At 32.1% G+C, this 23,579-nt stretch overlaps 1 protein-coding gene across 3 annotated transcripts; it reads right to left on the reverse strand.

Moving 5' to 3' along the window:
• Nucleotides 1-5,001: 5,001 nt before the first annotated feature.
• On the reverse strand, nucleotides 5,002-17,325 carry LOC132700623 (protein obstructor-E). 3 transcript variants are annotated; one of them, XM_060668059.1, is made up of 6 exons: nucleotides 17,189-17,252; nucleotides 8,928-9,137; nucleotides 8,424-8,612; nucleotides 7,753-7,863; nucleotides 7,592-7,691; nucleotides 5,002-5,319 (listed from the first exon to the last, which is right to left on the reverse strand). In XM_060668059.1, the coding sequence occupies exons 1-6, from the start codon at nucleotides 17,235-17,237 to the stop codon at nucleotides 5,265-5,267; spliced, it is 714 nt and encodes a 237-aa protein (XP_060524042.1). In that variant the 5' UTR covers nucleotides 17,238-17,252; the 3' UTR covers nucleotides 5,002-5,264. The 3 variants fall into 3 exon arrangements, with proteins under 3 accessions (XP_060524042.1, XP_060524041.1, XP_060524040.1); XM_060668058.1 differs by lacking the exon at nucleotides 5,002-5,319 and adding an exon at nucleotides 5,740-6,322 and having other exon boundaries at nucleotides 7,753-7,857; nucleotides 17,189-17,325; XM_060668057.1 differs by lacking the exon at nucleotides 5,002-5,319 and adding an exon at nucleotides 5,740-6,322 and having other exon boundaries at nucleotides 17,189-17,325.
• Between the last annotated feature and the right edge of the window lie 6,254 nt (nucleotides 17,326-23,579).

Consider the following 23,579-nt stretch of genomic DNA (forward strand, 5'->3'; position numbering starts at 1 on the left):
TAAACAGCCATACCTTTAGTTTGTACCGAGCTTTTATAGTTCCACGCCCCACAATATCGTCGAACAAGGTTGTTTTGAATTTGAGAAGATATGTTTTGAATTTTTGTTACGATTTTCGGGAGGCTTGTGTTTTATTTTTGTTTACGTATTTACTTTTATAAAAGAAGGAACTTCTTTCCTTTAGTTATATATCATCAATTTATTATTATTTTTCGAACCCTTTCTAAATACGTTTGGTTATATTATAGATTTTTTAAGGAAGGGAAAAAATTTATCGCCCAACTGTTATTACATTTTATTGAAGTCACTTATTAAAAAAAGGTGCTCATTACTAAATTCCTAGTAAATTAACTAGAACATCAATTTAGCGTAATACGCGACGACTTAACGTTAAACGGTCAAATGTTTAAAATTTAAGTAAGAATGAGATTTTTTTATCATCATATTTCCTTATTTCGTTTTCGAGTTATAGGGGTTTCTTTTAATGTAATATAGTTGTGTCCTAATAATGATTGATTGAAACACAATTTTGGTTTTTGTTCGCTGAGCTTTTGCCTGCCTATAGCTGAGTCACATCAAAACGATTTTTTCATAATAACCTTGACTCCTGTAATGCGAAAATAAAGTAAGTTACAACACTCGTTTTATCTAAATTTTCTATATTAACACTTAGTTTGGACACATAGATAGCAGGTCTTCAAAATTAATGTTTTTATAGGTTTGTTATTAAATATTTTTTTGCTAAATAATTTAGGCTGTATACCCATATGTTTGAGGAGATAATGTTACAAATGTGAATATGCACTGAGATAGTAATATTATTAAAGTGTTGCCACAAATAGGCATGGTAGTAGTAAATATTTATATTTTCAATCCTGCAATCTTGGTATGGAACGAGGTAGGTACCAATACAGTCAATTTCGTTAATATAATATATATAAATTATCTACACACAGGGTTTTATATTTTCGAAATAAATTATTTTAAATTATTGTGTAATGCTTTGACATACTACATGACGTACTGCTCCAGATTCATAATAAAATTCAAATAACGTAAGTCGTTATATAAAAATCTCATTTGCATGAACGAACCGTTTTCACACCCAGACCGCATGGGTATTATCATGTTATTATCATATTCGGCTACAATTTGGATTTCAGTCAATGAAAACGCATTTTACGTAATAAAATTTTTGTATTGTATCCATTAAAGGAAATTTTTTAAGATTTTGTGACTACGTTTTTTTTTTCACTATATGTTTTGAAGCAAAGCTGAAAATATAGAGATTGGAATTTTGAATAAAGCTTTTGCCTTGACGATGAATGCACGTTATTTTTGCCAAGTCAATGAACTCAATGTTGTTATAATAATAATAATAATTTTAATTTAAATTGTTTAGAATTTTAGAAGCCGTGGGGTTATATCTATCTAGTCGCTGACGTAAGAATTTCACACAACGACCATTCATGGAACATTTGCGAGATTAATATTAGGTACACGCCTCACTCAATGTGGCCAACGACATTTTGCTCCGATTTGTGCTTTTGTCGGACTCATATGCCATTTCGTTGGAACAACAATTATTTCGTAATCTCCCACACAGTAAACTACACCTCTTTGAAATATTAAGAAATTATTTTGATAGCATTAACATTGCATAAGCAATTGTTGCACCGTCAATTTGCTGAGCTATTTTGGATGTTTATTAAAGTTTACTAATCAACAATAATATAGTTTTAAATGATATAAACCAATGTGGCCGAGCATGATCGCTTCCCAAATCGTTATTCTAAAAATACCAAAATATGCACACTGTGCGTTAAGCAGAAAAAAACGACATTTATGACATGAAATAGTGAGATTATAGAGTGTAACTAAACCCCTCTATATTTTATGTGAAAAACTGGAATGCAATCTTATTTAGTATCTCGCAAAACCTTCCCATAGAGAAATAACAATTTCGACCGTCTCGACCCATTTCGTACGTTTCCATTACTTTAATCACGTGTATGGGAGCGATCGTATGTTTCCGTTACATTTTAGCAATGGAATTTTGACATTTGTCGGTTCTGAGAATAGTATTCAGGAAAGATAACGATTATGTTAATTTTGATTATGTGACGCCAAGCGTATTCTTATTCTTTGCTTTTGTGATCATTATGACGTAGTACTCATTTTTCCTGATATTTATTATAATGCTGAGCAAAAATGTAAGCAAACACTACTGGTCGTGGTACACAACGGCTTTAAAAACGCTTCTGTCACTCGTTATTAAACACTCCACTAGTGTCAACTCATATTAGTGATTAAAATGGTGTTTTTCTAACTTACCGAATAATATACTATTCTAATATCGAATAAACTTAAAAATGACGTCAGTAGGTATCACATTTATTCAAGTTGATGCGTGCCTTGAGGGACAAAAAACCTGGATCGGAACTGTTTTCGGTAAATACAGATACATACCTACCTTTTTGAATATGATTGTATATCACCTATATCAGAGATGGACAAACAAATATTTTAGAGAAATTATTTTCTTTATATCACTAATTCCGTGCAAGCATATTGAATTTAAATTTTACGAAAAATAAACGTTCTGCAAAAGTTGTAGAGTTCATAACGAATTACTTTGTCCGCAGGGAAAATTTAGATAGAACCCCCTATTTTTCTCCATTTTTCTTTTTATATAAAAACTCCTTTTTTAATTAGTACTTCATAAAAAAAAAACAAATGAAAATTGTAATTTTCTCAATTCACAAAAGAAGTAAATTTCGAATTATTTCATTAACTCTACAACTTTGGTATAACTTTTGCATTTTGTTAAGTTGCAAATAAATGCTCTAGGAAGGAAATATCAGAATTTGGTACTTCTAAAATATGTTTTAGTCCATTTATTATAATTTAATGCTAGAATTACGCATTTAAATTCACAACAAAAAACATACAATTCCATTCAAAATGTGGTACTCTGCACTTTTAATATATAGACAAGATCAGTTTCACTATTTACGAAACTTCTGGATGCCTCCTCCATCGGTTGTTGTTGATTCGAACTTGCTGACGTTTCGCCAATCATCCTGTTGGCTTCTTCAGAGCTTAACTGAAACAATTTCAGTTAACTGAAATAGTATTGCAGTAGCCTCTGGAAGTTTTTTTAAAAAAAAGATCAGTTTCATTGCTTAATTGTCAGATCCACTATCCTATGTTAGATCAAGGTAGTTCACTGAATAGAGATATAATTTAGATGCGGTGGAATGTGGAACACATCGCAGAGGTGGAGTAATTAGGCGTGGTTTATGCCTCGACGGCCTCGGAAGAATCGCAGATGAAATTCCTGGTTCGAGCTAGGTACGGTTAAAAACGAAGCACTCTGATTCTGTTAGAATGTTCATTGGATATCGCCAAAGATTTGGTAAAAGACGTTATAAGATATTAACCTTTTCTTCTTTTGCGATATTTTAGACCACTTTCGGAAAAGAAACTAAAAATATAACAGCTAATAATAAGAGTTGAACTTTATTTAAAAAATAACATTTTAATTTGTAAATAGTATTATATCACATTATATCACATTTTTTGTTGAACTTTGGGTTATATAACTGCCTTGTTACTTCCCGAAATTTTCTCGATGTGCTCTAATGGTCTTATTTTGGTTAATCAACCTTTTATATTGCATATTTTTTCTCAGTTTTTTTCTCACCAATCAAAATTAATTTTGTTAACCGATAGCCATCACAACGCCAGCTAGCCAGCCAGCTAGGACAATGGTAGTGACATTTCTATTTTCAAATGATTTAATAAAAAAAATTTCTTCGTACGCAATTTTTATGGAACATTAGCCTCGACGCTTGACCTCTGGGGATAATTTTCATAAGTGACAATTGTAGTTTTTGAGGTGTTTGCAAAGTCTAGAAATTTGTAAATAAGGACTTTTTGCCCACATTTTAGAAATTATAAAATTAAATATATGAAGAGGAAAATAAACTAAAATAAAATCTGAAAACATACAGATATAACAGAACATAGCAAATTGGAAATGTACTTGATATGTACAGATATTATTATTTAAAAAAAACGCTTATTTTTGGTCTCACCTTTATCAAAGTAACTTCAAAAAAGCAATAAACCTTTTATTTATTTATTTAAAGCATTGTTGATGTTGCTTGGTAGGCAATATTTCTAATATAATAATAAAATAATAATAATAATAATATTTCCAATTGAAAAACAATTTTTTTTTCAGATTTACTAAAGATGTCATCATTAAATAATGATTTTTTGTATAAACTTTCATGTAGCATATGTATTCATATTTAAGTAATGAATAAAATTAAAAAATATATATTTTTCTTCGAATAAAACAGAACTTAATGAATACGATGTTTATTAACATACATTAGTGCTTTAACAGCGAAAGTTGTCCAACTTGTCTTTTATACCGTACAAATTTACAGTTCTGTCGTCATAAGCCAGATAACCTTGGAAGGAATGTTCTTGAATTAAAATGCGGGTATCGCGTCCACTGAAATATGAGTAAAATGGGTCGATTTTGCATTCGAAATTTTAAAATGTAATTTATCCGAAAATATCAGATATTGCATGTATATTGGTTAGCTTTAAAGGGAAATATTATATTTAGAAGATGGGGTCATAGTCGACTTTGTAAAAAGACATACAAAAGGAACTTCCTAAAAATAGATTATATTGTTTATAGAATATATTAAATATAGTTCAGTATTGTTGTTGAAATTTCAGAAGATTCATTTTTGTAATCTACGTTAAACCAGTTTAATTTCTCTCATTATTACCACCCAAATATGGATAGGAAATAATAGCAATAGAAGAATCAATCAATCTATCGTGTCTATCAGTTGACTACAAATTTTTATTGCATTTCGCGTATTGTTGAGGTGTACCAAAAATTTTTCAATAGTTAAAAGTAAAAAATCACGTTTAGACTAGGATCCTGGTAGGAAGTAAAAAATAATACTGTGTCAAGCCAGTCAGTCTTTATTGCTACTCCTATTACTAAGTTTTATTAAAATACTTAATAACACAACCAGGCAACACTATGGAAACCACAAATAACAGAAGACCATTAACAAATAAATATGTCTAAAATATCTTAGTACTAATGGTTCTTATTATATATTCCACACAACGTGTCTGCGGGAAACGCGGAAATGTCTTCCTGAAGACAGTTCACTCACTGATTTTTGCGCGATGCTATCTCTCCAATGGCAACATTGCGTTTAATACTAATAGCCTAATTTCTTGAGCGCTTTTAAATCCACGTCTTTGTAGTAGTCCTCGCTACAAAATAAAATTTTGCTGAAATGCCGCGACACCAATTGGTGACCGAGGTGTAGTTACAGATTTCATTTGGAATTTGAACGAGCTTGTACTCAACTTTACTAACTTCTTCGAGTTTTTACATGCATTTATATTTATGTATATTATTTGTAAATTACAAAATAAGTCAAAACCTTTCAAAGGGTGAGTATTAAATAACTGTGCAGAAGAAAATTAAAGATACAGGTGAAATATAAAGAAATTCGTGCAAAAAAGGTCTATATACCTGTAATAACCAGTTATAGAATGAAGTTTCTTAAATTTCATGCTGGAAGTTAAGAAATGATTATTATTAGTTATGTTATTTTCACATACACGATGCAGATGGACGGTTGGCTGGGATAATTTTTGTGGGTAACGTAACAAATTAAAATCCAGTGCTACAAAACATCCATTTATTGTCGTAAAAAACGTAATAAAAATTTTGTACCGTCGTTAAACTGTAGAAAGTCTCTCAGCGCGTCGTTCGATAGAAAAATAATTACAACTTGGACAGTCAATAGGATAAGAGCTTAATTGGTCTTGTAAAATATCACTTTTGTTTCAAGATATTTTGCCTTGCCTTCAACTTGGGAAAGGTAAAACAAATTGAGTCAATAATCTAAGAATATAATACTTAAATAGAAAATTCCGATTATCATCCTATTGACCGTCCGTCAATCTACCGACTGCGCCCAAGCGCATTTGCAACGGTTTAAACACAATCATAGCATAAATAACACTACACTCGATGGAACCTGTCTTCAACGACAGATTGGGAAGTTCTTGAAAATGAGTATTACGGGGTAAATTTGTCGGTTTTAAAGGAAGTTAGTTTGAAGGTTCTGGGGCGTTGCGGGAAGCGGGAGCCGGCCTGGGTTTTTTAGCTGCAGGGGCCGCCCTCGAAGAGCCGCTCGATTGAAGACCAGCCAAAAGTTCGCTTTTGCGAATGCTCTTCAGATCCAGATCGCCATAGTAGTCCTCACTGTAAATGCCCCCAAGGATAGAGGAATAAGATTTTTGGATTACGTGTAATTGCTAGGTGTTCGTTTTGCGATTATAATAAACATAATAGTATTAATGCCCGCGAAACATATAAACACCAAAATATTTGAATTTTTTTTTAAATTTGGATGTTTTCAAGCTTTTTATTTTAACTTTTACTATGTTATTGTTGACATATAGCAAGAAATATTAATGAAACATACATGAATTTTAAATATAACGAAAACAATTGGCATAAAAGTGCACGCAATAAGGAACTGCTTATTGAAAATTTGAAGTTCAAATTCAAGTTTCTTCATTACTTTTGTGTTCAGTTCGAAGTCACTTGATTATCGATCTTTTGTTAGCTGAGTACCTATAGTGATCGTATAAAAGATCGGTTCAGCCATCAACTTCTTTTAATGTTGGCCTCAGAAAGCGATCCTCAATGCTATTTCATCTTAAATTAATAGTTTTGATTAGTTTGAAAGTACCGTACCTTATTTTGAAGATCCAATGAACAATTGCTTATAGATAAAAAAATATATTTTTTAATTAAAATTCAAATTAAATTTGTTTAAGCTGAATGAATTATGTCATTGTGAGTACCAACATTTTTCATGAAATTAATAGAGCGTTTCTTTAGAAACTCTTATCACTCTTATCACTAGAGTAACTGCATATTCACTAATGAAAGATGTTTAATTCTTATTGGAAGTATATAGATCATTTCTCAAGGAGAATCTAAATATCTTCCAAATACGGTATTGGAAACTCCATTTTCTATTTTAAGTTTTTCATCCTCAACTAATCTTGCAACTCAATTTCACGCCTAGAATATTGCCATAGTTATTTATCACTTTTTGTTTTATCTAGAATCAAAGTTTGATTAACGAAAGATAATCTATCTGCAATAACCATTTCTCAAAATAAGTATTTTGAAAAATAGAAGTAAAAAAATTAATTTGAAAATTTCGGAGCGAAGGTCAAAATATTGTGTAGTGCTTTCAAAATTTTATTTTTTCTAGTAATCGGTGGTTCAATTTTTTGGATTTACTATTCAAGAAAATTATGGTATTAGTCAGAAAATGAAATTAAGGAAAAAGTGCGAAACAGACAGAAAGTGTAAATAGTTTATGAGTGCTTATTTGCCGCAATAGACAGTTAATACTTAGTCACAAAGGTCCATAAATACTGTACACGGATATTACCACCACCAGATTTGAATTGTATCCCCGTCAGGTTTTCTGCTGCCAATAGTGTTACTTACCATCCAGGAACATCTTCAGGATCTTCGCAGTTACCAGTGCCATCAGCATCACCGATTTTGAAAACTGTACCAATAGGGCATCCGTATTCGCGTGCTTGGCCTTTCCGGAAAAAGAGATTTTGTTAAATAACATCCTTCAATAGAATGTTGCAGATATTCACCTTCTAAGCAAATGTAGTATTTCCTGCAGTCGTCGGGGTGGGCGTGACGTGAAAATGATCCGGTATTACTTACTTGGTCGCCCGTTGGACAAGTGAATCCTCCAGCTACTTCTAAAAATAGTAACCATCACATTGTCGAGATTAAATTGGGGACCCAATTTTGAATTTTGTGTCATTTTTGATGTCCTGTAAGCGGACGTGGTGTGCCGAATGTGATCCAATTTGAAGTAGCCAAATGTAAGTGGAGATGTATATGTAAGTCTTATAAACTATGTTATGGTTTGTGGACTGTGACTTGTTTTCTCATCACCGTGAAATGTTAATTTCAGAGTGATGAGGTTTGAGCAAGGTGACTCTACATTCAAGGCTGGAATTTCTTACAAATAACATTGCACCTTTTTTTCGAAAACGCCGTGAAAATGGGTATACTACCAAATTTCATTAAATGCTATAAGTAAAATTATCTATATTTTATGATCTGTAGAATACATAGCGTGTTGTAGCATTCGTTTTGATAAAATACCAAGAAGTTTCAGCTTTGCTAGGTGACAACGTAACCAATATAGATTAAAAATTTATTTTAAATATTTTTTTGTGTATTTTACAATAAAAACTGTTTGTTGAATAGGTAATTCAGTGACGACATGTATGTATTATGGGGTTGAGCGTACCTTCGTTTTTACATTCTGGCACTTGGTCAGCCCACATGCAAACACGAGCTTCACGGTCATACGCTAATCCAGGCGAGCATTGGTATCTGGATGCCTCTCCGTTCCAGCAGTTCCAGAAGACATCGCATTTACTTTCGTCGGCGAAAATACCATAAAGACGTTCGCAATGTGTTGTCGAGATCGGTGGTTCTTAAAAACATTTAGATACAATTATTAAGGGAAAATCGGAAACGTCATAGAAAATATAAAACACGAATGCGCCATCTGGCAGAGTTTCATTATTTGGAAACTGCATAAATTCGCCTCGATTATAGTGATTTACTCTTTATTCCAATCGCAGTTGTTATTCAAGTTAATGATCTAGAAATTATCGAGAAAGCGAACATTTATTATTCAATTCGTTGTATGCTAACGACCACTACTGAACTAGTCGTAAGTTAATTAGCCTTGGTTTATTGATTGCACCTAAAACGGTTATCTTAAAAGGTTACGGCTAAAACTTACCAAGATCAAGTCTGTCACCGCAGTCGACGTTATGGATGTAATCACAGTTTTCAGTCAAAAATTTGGGATCGCTGGCGTCAAAAGCCAAGCCGTTTCCGCAAGTTTTCAGTTCCGCCACATTGTTATCACATTTCCAGTATTTGTCGCACGACCTACTGTGAGGATAGAAGCCGAAGTCATCGGGACATTTGAAATTTTCTTGGGCTTGTGCTGAAAACGGTCGAAATTGTGAACAATTTTTTATTATTTTTGATATAGCTTCATGTACGGTGAGATACGAACTATAATTAGTTAATTAAACTTTATTGTACAAGGTACTGGTAAACAAAAATGAGTTACAAAGTTGTTAGACGTCTTTATATTGACTTTTTATGAGTTTACTATTAGCTATATAAAAATATGTAACATATTTATTGCAGCCACTTCTTTAGAATGATGGACAAAAATGCAAACTATTGTTGGTTAAGAAATAATATGCAAGGAATTTTTTTTCGAAATTTTCCGATTGTTTAATATGGTGGCAACAATCATGGGGTTGGTGACTCATTGCTTAAAACATTGAAACTATATAAAAATATTCCTGATTTTAAATAACATTGTATCATATCGTTTAATGTTTATTGTGTTTGTTTTTATATTTTATTAACTATGCTAGATACCGTTTGATTTAGAACCATTCTACACCTACAATTATTATCGAACATTCACCACTTTCCACAATAACTGTATTCTGGTTGAAATTTATATTTTGATCTCTTTATAAGACAATTTATATCAACTCAATATAAATTTGTAGTCAGTACCCTGTATTAATTTTTGAGTAAACTAAACTAAAAAAATTGTAGAACATTTCTAATGTTTAACTTTTAATTGACTTGTAGATTCTTGCTAGAGACATGAAACTACGACTCTATTTAGTATTAGTATGTTTGTATACGAAGCTACATAGCGAGTAGGTATCTAAATATTTACTTGGTCTTAGTTCTAATCCAAAGAGTAAACCATTTGAGGTTCTAATAAGATATTTTTATTAATATATCACATTGACCTTGGAATAGATTCTTAAGGTGATATCATTTTCCAATTGCGAAAGAAGAAGATCTTTGCAATCGTCTCGAATTCGATGCTTGCGGTTTTGTGCACTTTTTTACGCCTTATATTTTTAAAACCTGATATCTGCAGGTGTGGCTTTTGAAATAATATTCGCGCACTGGGTTAAAGTCCTGTATCTGGGGCACGGCGAATTTACTTTTAGTCGTATTCGCCAAGGAAACATAAAACTGGACATAAGTTATTTGTTATAGTTTTATTATTTGGTAGGTAACGCGAATTTTAATATCTGCAGGGTACAGTTTTCGATGAAATGGCAAACTGAGATTGTGGTGGTCTATAGCGAGTGTGGCATTGCATTAATATATTATATTGGCAAACGTCGTGACATTTGGGTGCTTGGCGGCATTTTAAAAAGTATTCGGGTGCGCACGTAAAGGCTGCCGAAATGGAAAGTGAATTCTTCAAATCGAAAATATTAACGAGAACCAGTTTTTGTTGCGACAGACCTGCGAAGCAACATAATTTATATGTTGGGAGATTATTTTCGGAAACTTATTTAACGTCTGTGGGCTCATTCGAAGGAAATATTGTTGACCCGATGATCATTGATGAAATTGAATTGAATTTATGACCAAAATGCATTTTTTTATTCTCCCATTCGATTAGTGCGTGATTTAAGTTACTGAGGGCTACTCAAAAGTTTATCTAAATATCAAACAATTAATTCAGATAAAGATGTCGGGCAGTCTTTGATATCTAATAAACTACTAAGAGAGGCATTTTATATTTTCTTGTAAATATTTAATTATATTATTATAAAGTATGTATTTCTTTAGAAAGAGACGTGATTATTTTCAGTTTTAAAACTCAAAAGTATTCAACTCTAAGTTCACATAAATAAAAATTTAATATATATTTTTTAATATAAAATTAATTATTTCATCTATTTAAAATATTTATTAATTTATCTATGGAACATGGTGGAAAATGTTGCAAAATTTATTGTGACTACTATTAATGAAGTTTGATATAAACAATTAACGAAAATTAATTCGAAAGCATAGAATGGTCAAGAACTTTAAAAATTGGTCAAAATGGGAATCACTCAAAAAAATCGTAAACTAAAAAACAGAGTAGACAATTGGTATGTAGATATGAATCTGTGTGTTGAGGAAGTTTTTTCTTCGAGATTTACTTTGACCTAATTAGAGACCGCCCAAAAAGGTACACCCGATATTTTGTTAGATAAAATTTTAACAACAAATTTTTATTACCATTAAAATTATCTAAGAATTTTATTTATTTAATAGTAATAGCAAAAATAGTACCAATATATCAAGATCATTTAATAGAATATAATATTCTATTGCAATTAACAGTAATTAATATAATTTTCAAAAGAATTACTCCAAATTACCATATCTAGACTACTACTTTATTGCACAATTGTACCTAAAGTGTAAAATTTTTTCTCCATCAATTTTACCTGTAAAGTAGATTTGACAGAAGCCTAACAATAATGCAAAAAATACACTCAAATACATAAATATCAAAGTAAAAGTTTCAAAATTCTAAAAATTTCAAGTATATGCCCACTAGCAATTATTGATATTTTCAAATTAGTTTTACAATTGTGAACTTACTATGCAATATTTATTTTTTCATTTCTTCCCTACATTGAAAATAAGCATGCATTTGAAATGTTGAGTATCTGGAGTTTTGTACTTTAATATTGTTGACTTTTATCATAAATATTATAGCTTGAATCCGACGAATATTTAATAATTCACTCTCTCTATAGACTAATTCTGTCGGGTACCTTTTATTTTTTAATAACATCACTACCAGCATCAATCCAAACAACCATGCCGTGATTCTGACACCACCATGGTATACGAAACGAAGACGTATTGAGGATTTCAGAGTGAGATATTTCATTTATAGAATTTAAATATTAATTTTCTTACTTTGCCGTAACATTTGCAATATGTTCTTCCTTTGTAAAGTTATCATCTAAAATTAACGCCAAATATTTTAAGGACGTGGAGGAGGACAAGGAGGTATTGGTACAATGCAATATAACAATTTGTGTATTTCATATTAAATGTGTTCACATTTGAATATTAATTTCACTGTTTAGAGTTTGAACTTGAACTTTTTGCACTTGCTTTCAACCCTTTGTATGTAACCATATGATACATTCTGTATTATTTTGTGGCTAAATGAATACTATTATTTTTAATAATTACTACGAACGGACTGATCCCATTGAGTAAGTGTTAATTTTTTCTCGAATATTTCTCCTAAGCAATAACTGAAAAAGCAAATAAATATACTTCAGTTATTACATCACCAACTTTCTTTTTCTTTAGTATACGCACGCATTGAGGAAAACAGGAAATTCTTCATATTGGGAGCGCACAGCGCATAGTTTTTGATGACATAATATTTATTTACGTATTATGTAAAATAATAATATTGGAAATGGATTTCCAGTTAAACATTGAAGCGGCAGTTCTTTTACCACTTCATACGTGTTACTGCTAAATACGCTATATGTCACCACGCCTTCTTGAATCAGTCCTTTTAAGCGATCGACATAGAACAAAATCCATTGAAATGCCGTTAATCATTCAATAAATGTCAAGCCAAGAAATGAGACTCCTGCCTACGTTATTCTTCAAGTATGCATTCAATACTAGCAGTCGTGAAAATATAGAGTTGCATGAAGATATATTTATTTATTGACTTGAAATATATCTAGAATTTGGAATCTTGCTTTGTTGCTACTAGAGAAAAATCAATTTATCCATTCCTTGAAACTGTTGCTCCACACAATCAAAGTTTGGGCAGAGCTCCCCACAAAATTAGTGAAACACGTTTTCTAGCACGTTCAGTTCATACTTAATTCAAGTATACATCCGTCTTCGTAACTTAAGACCGGTTTACCTGTTTACCTATATTCGATTAGATAACGAATTATATTTTCTGAAGTGTACACCTTACTTTTAACCTTGGCTTCAAATAGCAGGCTAATGGTTGAAGAAAATCCAACAACGTGATAGAACAACACATATAAAATGCAACGTTAACTCAGAAATACCTACACAATTCAAGGTTATCGGGTATTATAGATTTTAGCAAACTTAAACGATTTGTAGTAATTGTTTTTCCGATTTGCGTGTAAAGGTCAGTGTCGTGTTTTCCGCAATGTTGGAATTCCTTCGAATTTGTTACGTCAAAGCAGACATTATTTTCAAATTTAACCAATTTTGTTTTAAATCTTCTTAGATCGTTTGCCTGCTACTGAAAACAAACGTTTTCAATAGAATTAAGGTTAATAACCCTTCGCAATTTAATGCTGGTTTTTTCCGAACATTGCGGTTTTCACCATGGGAAGTCGACGGACTTTCAAGTACTGTAAACGTTCCCATGATGGGAGAATTTCAATTAACTTAGTTATGCCATCCGAAACCGCATCTTTTGTGATTCAACGTATTGAATAAATTTGCACTTGTCTATTTTGCACGGATTTGCCAGAACGATGAAACGTACGGTAAATTTTAATTATTATACTAATGTTTCTTATACATATTTCAATGTACAACCGTTAATCCACTGTTTGGTTAACGTTAACTAGCACTGGTGTTATGGAGGTTTCAGAATGTCCATGTAAGAAACAATAGCGATCGGAAAAAAATAGCTACTTTTACACATCTTACCATAATCTTAAATTTTCAGTTACTTTTACGGAAGGTTTCCTTTTACCATAGGAAAACCTGTCTTTTGCAAATTTATACATTTTGTGCACACTAAAATTTTTGATTGAAATATTCCAACACAGAGCATAGACAAAGACAACAAGAAAGTAAAGGATGACAGAAATTCTCATCCATATCAGATAAGAATATCTACATGCCTTCTGACGCCATTGTGGTTAGTATTCTGAAGAATCGTGCTAATGTTCATTATTTTTATTATCCTTTTGAAGTACCTACCCAATAATCAAATCAAAAAAGGCAGTTGCAGAGTGCTTATTTCATTTCAGAAAACATGTAAATGGAACACAAACCGTTGTATCGATAGTTTGCTGGATTCCTCGATTGTCTGAACTTAATAACCACTTCGTTTTCATCACAACGTTTCTATCGTGTCTGATCTAATAGAAAAAAATACTCTATAGGTAAAAAGTGGAATCCGGAGCAATTTATCCAGAAAGTGTAGTAATGTTGGAACATTTTGAAGATGAAAATAGCGCCAACGCTTCGACAGGATCCATTCTGAATCGCTGTTTGAAAAACTGACTGGGGTGAGTGCTGGTGACTGGTGACTTGTTGAGGAGAATGGAATGGAATTTATTCTCCAAATTCCACTATCCTAATGGTTCAAAATCATGGGATATTCAGATAAGAGGTCAAGTGGGGTTCCACTTGACCTCTTATGGTTCAACATATTTGGCAGTAATATTCGCGCCTACAAATCTGCTTATAAACAGTTTATACAAATATATCGTGAGGATAATGGCTGAATTCGTACAGGTCTGCCATCATATAACAGGGTAAAGGCGTATTTAAGGATTTCACACCAAAATAAAAAAAAAAGATGCAGATTATAGTCGAAAATTAATATGCAACAATATTTTGTTGCATAAAAGAAAGTATTAGGTTAGAAATTTGATCGAAAGTTTTTCTTTTATTCTGAAAAGTATCCTCTAGAGTAGCGTAGAGATTTGTTTTTCTTTTTTAATTTTACCGAAATTAATTCTAAACATTCGTATTCCCACTCCGATAAAATTAACGATGAATATTAAGTGTGGCACTTGATATGCAGCAACTTCATTCTCTATTTATTAAATTTAATTAACAAATTAATTTCCTTTCAATATTGAACCTTTGCTCTTCAATTTGTGTGTTAATATAATTAATTATAATAAGAAAAAAAGTGTTTTTCAATTGCAAGGTGGACAGTCATTTACATGCTTTATCCATGATTTTACCTGTGACAAAAACGTCAAATTATAGCTGTGTGTAGGCATTGTGCGAGTTAAATTGAGTTGAACTTTGACCAATTAACACTACCTTTAAAACTAGAACTATATGAAAATAGTCGGAATGAAAATATTTCCATGTTCTATAAAAGATCCAGGCGCAGCAAATGTTGTCGACAATCTGTTAATCAAAATTCGGTAAAAACCACAAAACACTAATGAAACATTACTAGGCTTAGTACTACTATGCCAAAAAGTACAGCATATTGTTGGATAGATCCACATTTCTCGTTTGAAGGGCGCAGATATAAACAAAACGTTGATCTCTTGTTGTCCTGGTACGCTCAACAGACTTCCTACTCATAGAGAGCACTTAAATAACAATTAGTTCAAAGTAGTCCAGACAATGAGCCAATGAGAAATAAACACAAATCAAGATTATTATCTAGGTATTTAAATTATCGGCTACTGACATAAGGCGATTGCCTAGGCAAAGACAATTCTAAACGGCTATGAAAGCGACTCCGGTTTGTGTCACAATTGGCTCTTGCACAAAACCGAATCGTGTTTTATTGGAATTTAACCGTTTCACAAACAAAACTGGTACATAACTCGAAAGTGTAAACACACATTTGTTAATTTACGATGCGTGCCGATATTCGCGAGCCAATTTTGTTGTTCTCCATGGTTCTTTTTTCGATACAATGAAAGTTTTCTTACAAGTTGTAGGTGAAATTGCGAGCAGCGGCAGTGTGGGGGACAATCACGCATTTTGCCTTGATTTTCTTCGACATAAATTTATTGCCCATTGGTTGTAGAAAATACGCGGAAATGTCAGCAAACTGGATTCCGTATAATAATACATAAACCTCAGGCTATAAAACTAGGATTTGACGAAAAAGAATCCTGTTCAAAATATCGGAAACAATTTCCAACCAAAGATAAACAAGATGTTTTGTTTTATAAAGATGAACTCTAATACGGTTTCAAACCGTGAATTTTAAAAGTTTTGGTAACATTTTTCATTGTCAAGTGGTAATGTTATTGCTATAGAAGGAAGGAAACTAAGTCGGACTAGTCAAACTAATATAGAGAGATGACATTCGCAGAACAAAAATTTCAGCGAATTTATTTCCCAGCCATCATTTTCATTCCATTTATCTGTTTCTGTAATCAGTATCAAAGTATCAAGTTAAAACATTTAACATTAACATATTATAATTTGTGAAAAATGGTCTTGACGTCAATAAATTTGGTTTACTAATACTGAAGTGACAAATTAAAATATTTTCATCAAAGTAAAATGTTTTCAGAATTACATTAGCCTTCAGTACTTAAAATTGAACTCAAGGCATGAATTCATATGACGGCATTCAATAATTGGTATGGAAGCATCAGAACTAGCACTAGGGCTTCATTATTAGAATCAACGAAAAATACAAATTATAGAAAATATATTTTTATAGTTTTACCGCTTTTTCTGCTTGACTTTATATACAGCAGAATGAAGTTCATATAGCGTTTACAGTACAGAAGTAGAATCGCTCATCATGTATGTATACTTCTACTCATTTATTAGATTTTAACCGAAACAAATGAGGATTATCTGGCTCTACAAGCACTAATACTCATTGGCAAGCTAGCACACTTGTAGTTTAATAGCTTCATTATTAAAATAAATGAAAAATAAAAATGGTAGGGAATACATTTTTATCATTAAGTAAAATTTCAATACTTTTGATTGTTTTTATTGACATGGTATATATAACAATAATATAATGATACATAAGAGCACCCATTTTTCAAACTATGCCCCTTCTGCTTGACTTCAAATATATTTTAATAATATTTAGAGAAAATTTAACCAACCAGATTTCATAACCCTATAATTTTAACAAACTTTTGCCCAAATCGCATGTATCTATTCAAAGTGAAAGCGCGAAAGCTAAGCGATTAATTATATTAAATTAAGAAATTTGTAATCCAAGTTCGAATAAGGTCTTTGAATATTATAATAAATTTTTGATTCTAATAACTTAAATATTCCCAATTAAAAACCTACCCCGATCAAATATTATCCAAATCTCCGATTCACCCCTATTTCACACGTCACATACCATCACAGTCACAACCACGTTTGCTATCACGTCGCATTATATCCAAAAAAGACGTCACGCGGTGGCAGGAGGCGCAAAAAAATGCCGGTTGTGTGGGTACATACCAGAAAAGATGAAGGCGCCAAGCACCAGTACGCACAACAGGCTCTGCATTATTTTCGTTCACTTTCAAATTGACTATTACGGGCCGCCAAGCGGGTGGTTCACATTTTATAGTGAGCGGAATGTCTGGGTCCCCCGCCACGCCACTGGTCGATTCTCGAATCTGATATCTCTTTCCTGCTGACGACTGCCAGCGTCCGGGGCGTTGCGTCAGGGGCGTCGGGTATTGGGGTGCGCCCAATGGTTTCAAACCCTTTCAATCCTATAGGAAAATTGTTATGAAGATCTCAAAAAATCATTTTCCTATGTTTATTGAAAATATGGCAAGAGCTAGTGAGTCAACGAGTTTCAAATTATTACATTTCCGTAGGTTGAAATCTCCTCTTTTCAGTTTCTTTTTTTTTCATACAGTCTAAAAAGTATAAAAAAGGGTCGCAGAAATATACTCAAACTTACGAGCATTGTAAGAGGATCTGAGACAGGCTGTTGAAGACGTTAAATGTTAATTTTCAGTCAGTCAGTATTACGATATCGAATATTGGGCAGTATTAAAGAATCGGTCAGTTTTTACTTCATAGCTGTGTTTAACACATCTTTGTGAGAGTAGAGAATCCGGAATTTATGGAACTACTTTACGTGACCATCAATGCGAAGATTACTGTCAAAAAACACCCCCCAATTTTTACAATCAGCAACAGGCCTATAATGAATTTATAATAACAGCTTCTAGATATATTAAAAATATTGAGAATGGAAGACCACTATGGGCATGCGGAAACGAGGAAACTTTTTTTTTATGTATCGGTTAAAATTTTAGGTTAAGTGATTGGTGATCGCTGTTTAGAAAACAAATGGAGCAAAGTGCAGGTTCATGGTTGAAACTTAGAGGCATATGAGGACGCTATATTACGTAACTAACAACTATCAAAACTAACAAAAACACTTCCTTCGTAACTAGGCGTACTATTTACACTTACCTAATAAATTATAATAATATTCGCCTAAATAATGCTAATTTATAAGCATATAATAGATGGTTTTTGTCGCTGCCTCAATGTAAGTGGACAACCGATATTTTATTAGTAAAAAATTATCTCTACGCCCCTGAAATTGGTTTCAGAGGATACACGCAAGTCTTTTTTTACTGCGCTAGGATGTGGTGAGTTTCGATCTGATAACGTTCTTATTGAATGCAAAATTGCAGTTAAACTCTGAATACAAAGCTTATAACCTCAGCATATTTAAAATATGTTTTTTGCTTTTATTTGTAGAAACTGGAATAAAAACAGCTTATATCGATGAAATTCAGAAGATAGCAATTAAATATTATTTAGCGAATTCGGTCAAATTTTCTTTGTACATCATGTCAAGTATACTGCAGATATAATATTTAACAGTGACAAAGTTGTCTTCCTCAATAAAAACCGATATCGGTATATTATTACTCACTTAAAATTCAATTATTGTTGCTAAAGAAATGTTAAATAACTTTTACTCGGAAGAATGTAAAACCACTAATAGACTATGCATTGAAGGTTGCGTTACCTACCTAAATATTTTTCACGGCGATTAGTTTTCCCTCTCTTCGGTTTAAACACTTTTTAAATGTTGCAAAATTTTTCCACGTTGCAAAAATAAATCACGGTTTATTGGACTTCAAATATTTAAAGTTGTAGCTTAAATCAAACCAGACCTGATGTATACGTAAAACTCTAAACAAATAGAAACAAATTGAATAGAAAATATAAGGAACGCCAAATTAAAACAAAAAATTTATAAATATTTTGATTTTTTTTTTAATTTTTGGAAATAAATACAAATAATAATGTATATACTTAAAATAAGCAATTATATATACGAAATCTCAACATGTGTCAGCTCAATTTCCTACAGTTTTGTACCATAATTGCCGATTCGTTATAACACAATAAACATAAACAAATAAAAGGCAAATTGAAGGGCTTTATAAAAAATTAAAAACTTACTATTAAAAAAAAGTAAAGACAAAATGAAATAGAGCAACACAGAATTAGATAAGAAAACAAAAAAAAGTTCAAAAAGAATTACAGAAACAAAGGAACAATTTACCACTGGCGAAGTTTAGATGACGTGCTATTCTTACACTCAAGTTTTTGGATTTTCTCCATTAAATTCCTTTTAAGAATGTCGAAAATTTTCGTCACCCATTTTTTATAAATTGAACGACATAAGTTATTGCAAGCGCTTTTTGATGTAGCTTTTTAGAAGAAACGTTATTGCAACTGTTCAAAAATTACGTATATGGCAAACACATCGATTATCGTAGAAACGAGTCATTTCACCATAAGAAAGTGGACGTACATAACAATAAGGTTTTTATTTAGTTAAAACAATTTTCACAACAGCGATTTCATGCTTTTTTAACGATAAATAATATGCATTCGAACACACGGTCTCAAACATTAAACAATTATCAAGTGGCGTGGGAATGCTACTGAAAAGTAGGTTAGGTAATGAATTTTCAACTAATTTCTAATAATAATTACGGTCGGATTTCAAGTTTATTATTACCGCCTTGCACTTCGCGGTTATTGTGGAACTGTTTTGAGGAATCGCCCGAACTAGATCAAGATCATTGGCCATGCCTACTTTTTGCCTTGTAATCGTTTTCGCAAAATATACGGCGGATTGATTGAATTTTGATTAAACTGATTTATTGAAAGCTTTAGACAAACCTAAAGAGACGAAAACCATTCAAGAATTGAATAGTTGATTGAATTGAATATATATTTTGCGCAATTTTGCAGTCATTGTTTTTTACTAATATAGGTAGGGTACGCTATTCGATAAAGTCACTAGAAAACAAAAAGGCAAATTTTAGAAGGGGGTGGAGTGGAACCCTGGGTGGAACAAAAATAACTTCATGACTGGGACGTATTTTATTGCCACACCATACATTTGAAAACATCTGGACATCGCCATTTGTTATGAAAGCGCCCTTTAGGATGGTTCGAGGATCCAACTGGGATTCCTTCAAAGTCTTCGGTCTTGAATTTCTGAAATTTACCAATTTTCATTTTTTTTTTAAATTAAATTTTGCGTAGAAGGTCTTTTTGAATTCTTTCAAAATTGATGGGCAAAATAATTGTTTGTTGTTAGCAGTTTTCGAATTATATGATTTTTTTTTACTAATTGTTTCAACTCCTCTCAACATGGCAGTTATAGAAGTAATTGATTATTATTATTATTATTATTATTATTACTAGTTCCACTGTTATAGATTGTTATTAATATTATTCGTACAGTTCGTACTATTAGAGACTGTTTTCCAAAATATCTTAGCTAATTTACCACTTCACACAACCAGGATTCCAGGTCAACTTACACTAATCCCTTCACAAAATTGAGGTATAAAAGTTTGTTATATAAACTCAATTGCACGTACTGTTTCGATGTTCCCTTTACAACGAGGTTAGAACTATTCCGTTTAAAGATGTGGAGTTTTTTGTGGAAAAACTGTATAATCTCACGTCTAGAACCGGGGTGGATATCTGTTCAGGGTTGATATCGATTCTAAATTTAGGTGGTTTCTTACTAATCAATCAATAAAATCAATAAAATGTATCAGTAATCAAGTTAAACTTTTTTTCCTATTATTATTAACTTCTTGTTTTATTTTATTTTGTTTATTTCACAAAATGTTTTTTCACTAGAGATAATTTAAATTAATTAAAATTGAATTGATAGTTTTAACTCTGAAGCTTGTAATATTATTTTTTAAATGAATGGTTTACTTTCACTTCGAACTTAAAACGATTGTTTAAATTCTAATTAAAATTAATTAATTAACCTAAAATATTCAGTAAGGAGTTTTTGATATGTTTCATTGAATGTGGAAGACAATGTTTCAGTGAAAATCCGTCACTGAGTTGGGTGTAGTAGACTATGAAGTTGGCCAACCCGCCAGTACTGTCATAAATACATTTTGTTTAAATTTGTTCTTCTTCCGTGTGCGTTTTTGTGTTCTTTAAGTCATATATGTAATGAACAGTTGACCTCATCAACCGCATTCAAAGGAACTTGATAGATGCACACTGTCTCCTGATTCGATATTCTAGTTCGGGTTCTGCTCAAGATATATCTAAAAGACGATCGGTCCTTTTTTCGCTGTTCGTTTTGTGAATCATTAAGAGAGGGAGTCATGTTGGCGTACTATTTAGTCTGTTTTATAACTTGCTCTAATTTATTGCTTCAGCAGCTTGCCCGCTGCATATTTTCATTACTCATTTACATAATGGTTTGGCTATTTCAAATTTGGTTGCTCCAGAATGATTGGACTGATAATTTAGATAGTGTCCCGTACATGTTAGTTGTCGATATACCCAAAAAACGCTCTTATAAAAATATGGGCAGATTTTTAGATTTTTAAATGGGTTTGAAGTTAGCTTGTTAGTTTAGCTGCTGCCTTATGCTATTATTGTTATTTGTATTATGTTATATAATTGTTTTTTACGCGATTGTGTCTTAGGATCATACGATAAATAATTAAATAAATTAAATAAAAATTTAGTCAGACTTTGGATTTGACGCAGTGTTTTTGGCAAGGATTTTAAAGCCATACTGTCACTGGAGTAAAGAAAATAAGAGTTATGCAGATAGCACATTATTAGCTCCGTCACTCTTTCAAGTGTAAACGAAATTGATTCTCAAAAATGTCATTTCTCAGTCTTGAAATGCATCGAATGGCCTTAGTGATTTTCAATTTGTTTTTATCACAATCTCTTTGATAACTGTCTCGTTAGTTGAAAAAATTGACAAAAAACAGTAGGTAAATCGATCAATTTCTAAGTCACAATTTGATGTGTTTCTAGGTCTCGTTGTTTGCTAGTTGGTTTCAGAATTCCAGTGATCTTCTTCAATCAGGCTTTAGAGGCCTTGAAAATCCGTTGTGTCTACCCAATGATTTTGTAATATGCTGTTAAAACAATTATGCCAACCAAATACTTTAACCGTGGGTTGCATGGACTTGCAACAACCGCGTCACTTCCTCGTGCGTTGTACCGCTGTACGACCTGACGCAGATCTGTAAGTTCGATTCATATTCAAAGAAAATTCCAATTAATATACTATCTGTTAAAAGCGTCACAGCGTGGTGACTTAACCGGATGAAAAGAATGCAGATGTGAAGGATTCGGATCAAGGCAGTCCAGATTTAGGCGTGGTTTTCCTTTTTTTTTGCATCGGTTCTCTTTATATATTCGCATACTCACCGTACGAGGAAATACTATGACACAAAATATCTTAAACGACGAAAACTAAAAATAAAATATGGATTGATTGAGAATATTGGTATGCAGCATCAAATGCCAAATAAGAGCAAAAACAAGAGGCATTACTTCGAGAAAGCTAGGCTAGGCTGGATTGATGTTAAAATACATGTATTGACATCTAGTTTCGGCATAACCGACCGTGAAAGCGTATCTGGATTACGATTCCATCTGCTGGGTTTAACGTACCAAATCAAGGTGCTTCTTCGAGGTGCCGCATCGTAGTTGTGGAGTTTAATGAGACTAGTAAACTTAGATATAATTACGGCAGACAGAGTACAAACTAACTCCAAACTGTTACCTGTAATGGTAGGCCATGAAAACGTGGTAAAATAGTAGAGAACACCTGTCCAATTTTATAAAAGACTTAAATTAAGCACATTGAGAGGTATGTGCTGTATTACTGTAGTGTTTACATGCCTGTGAATATAGGTACATGTTTGAAAGTTCTGTCGTATGTAGGTATTCCGATCCTTACTTGAAAAATCTGATATTGTGACAGTACTGTTTCAATAGATGTTGTAATATTGTTGTAATATAAATATAAACCTTCATTGTAAAATATATTGTAAAATACAGTTAATATTTTTCACGGTACCTTACACACAGTTGTAGCTCACACAAGTAAATTAAATGTAGGCTTTCATTTGCCATTTTATTAACTATTATTACTTTTAACCATTTGTCATGTTCCAAGTTTGTAAATTTTTCTTCGATTTCGTTAGAGACTGGACAATGCAAATTTTATTTCAGGGTGAGTGGTGAGTTCAAAGTGATTACGATAGCATGGATAATATATATATCAATACTATTACGTTTCAGAGTGCGTCAAATGATTTATCATTGCTCTAATTAAAAATGGTCATCAAATTGTTTCGAAATCAATTTATCTGAACTTATTCCTCAAAAATTGATCATCATCCAAAACCTGGACAATCGAAACAAAGTTAAAAGAGACGGTATTATGCTTAAGTAAATAGCAATAAAATGCATTAAAAACCCATATTTCGATTACATAACATACAGCCACACATTAGTGAAAGTGTTTACTAATGGATTATTTGAACTTTAGCAGACACATCTTCAC

The sequence above is a fragment of the Cylas formicarius genome, unplaced genomic scaffold (genome assembly GCF_029955315.1).
Source record: "Cylas formicarius isolate icCylForm1 unplaced genomic scaffold, icCylForm1.1 PGA_scaffold_4__25_contigs__length_36172078, whole genome shotgun sequence".
Taxonomy (NCBI): domain Eukaryota; kingdom Metazoa; phylum Arthropoda; class Insecta; order Coleoptera; family Brentidae; genus Cylas; species Cylas formicarius.

Excerpts from the sequence above, each read along its gene's own strand:
- LOC132700623 (XM_060668057.1), bottom strand. The coding sequence starts at position 17,237 with ATGCAGAGCCTGTTGTGCGTACTGGTGCTTGGCGCCTTCATCTTTTCT. Across the intron at positions 9,138-17,188 it reads TGGCGCCTTCATCTTTTCTG|CACAAGCCCAAGAAAATTTC; the intron begins GTATGTACCCAC and ends GACCGTTTTCAG. Across the intron at positions 7,692-7,752 it reads ATACTACATTTGCTTAGAAG|GCCAAGCACGCGAATACGGA; the intron begins GTGAATATCTGC and ends TTTTCCGGAAAG.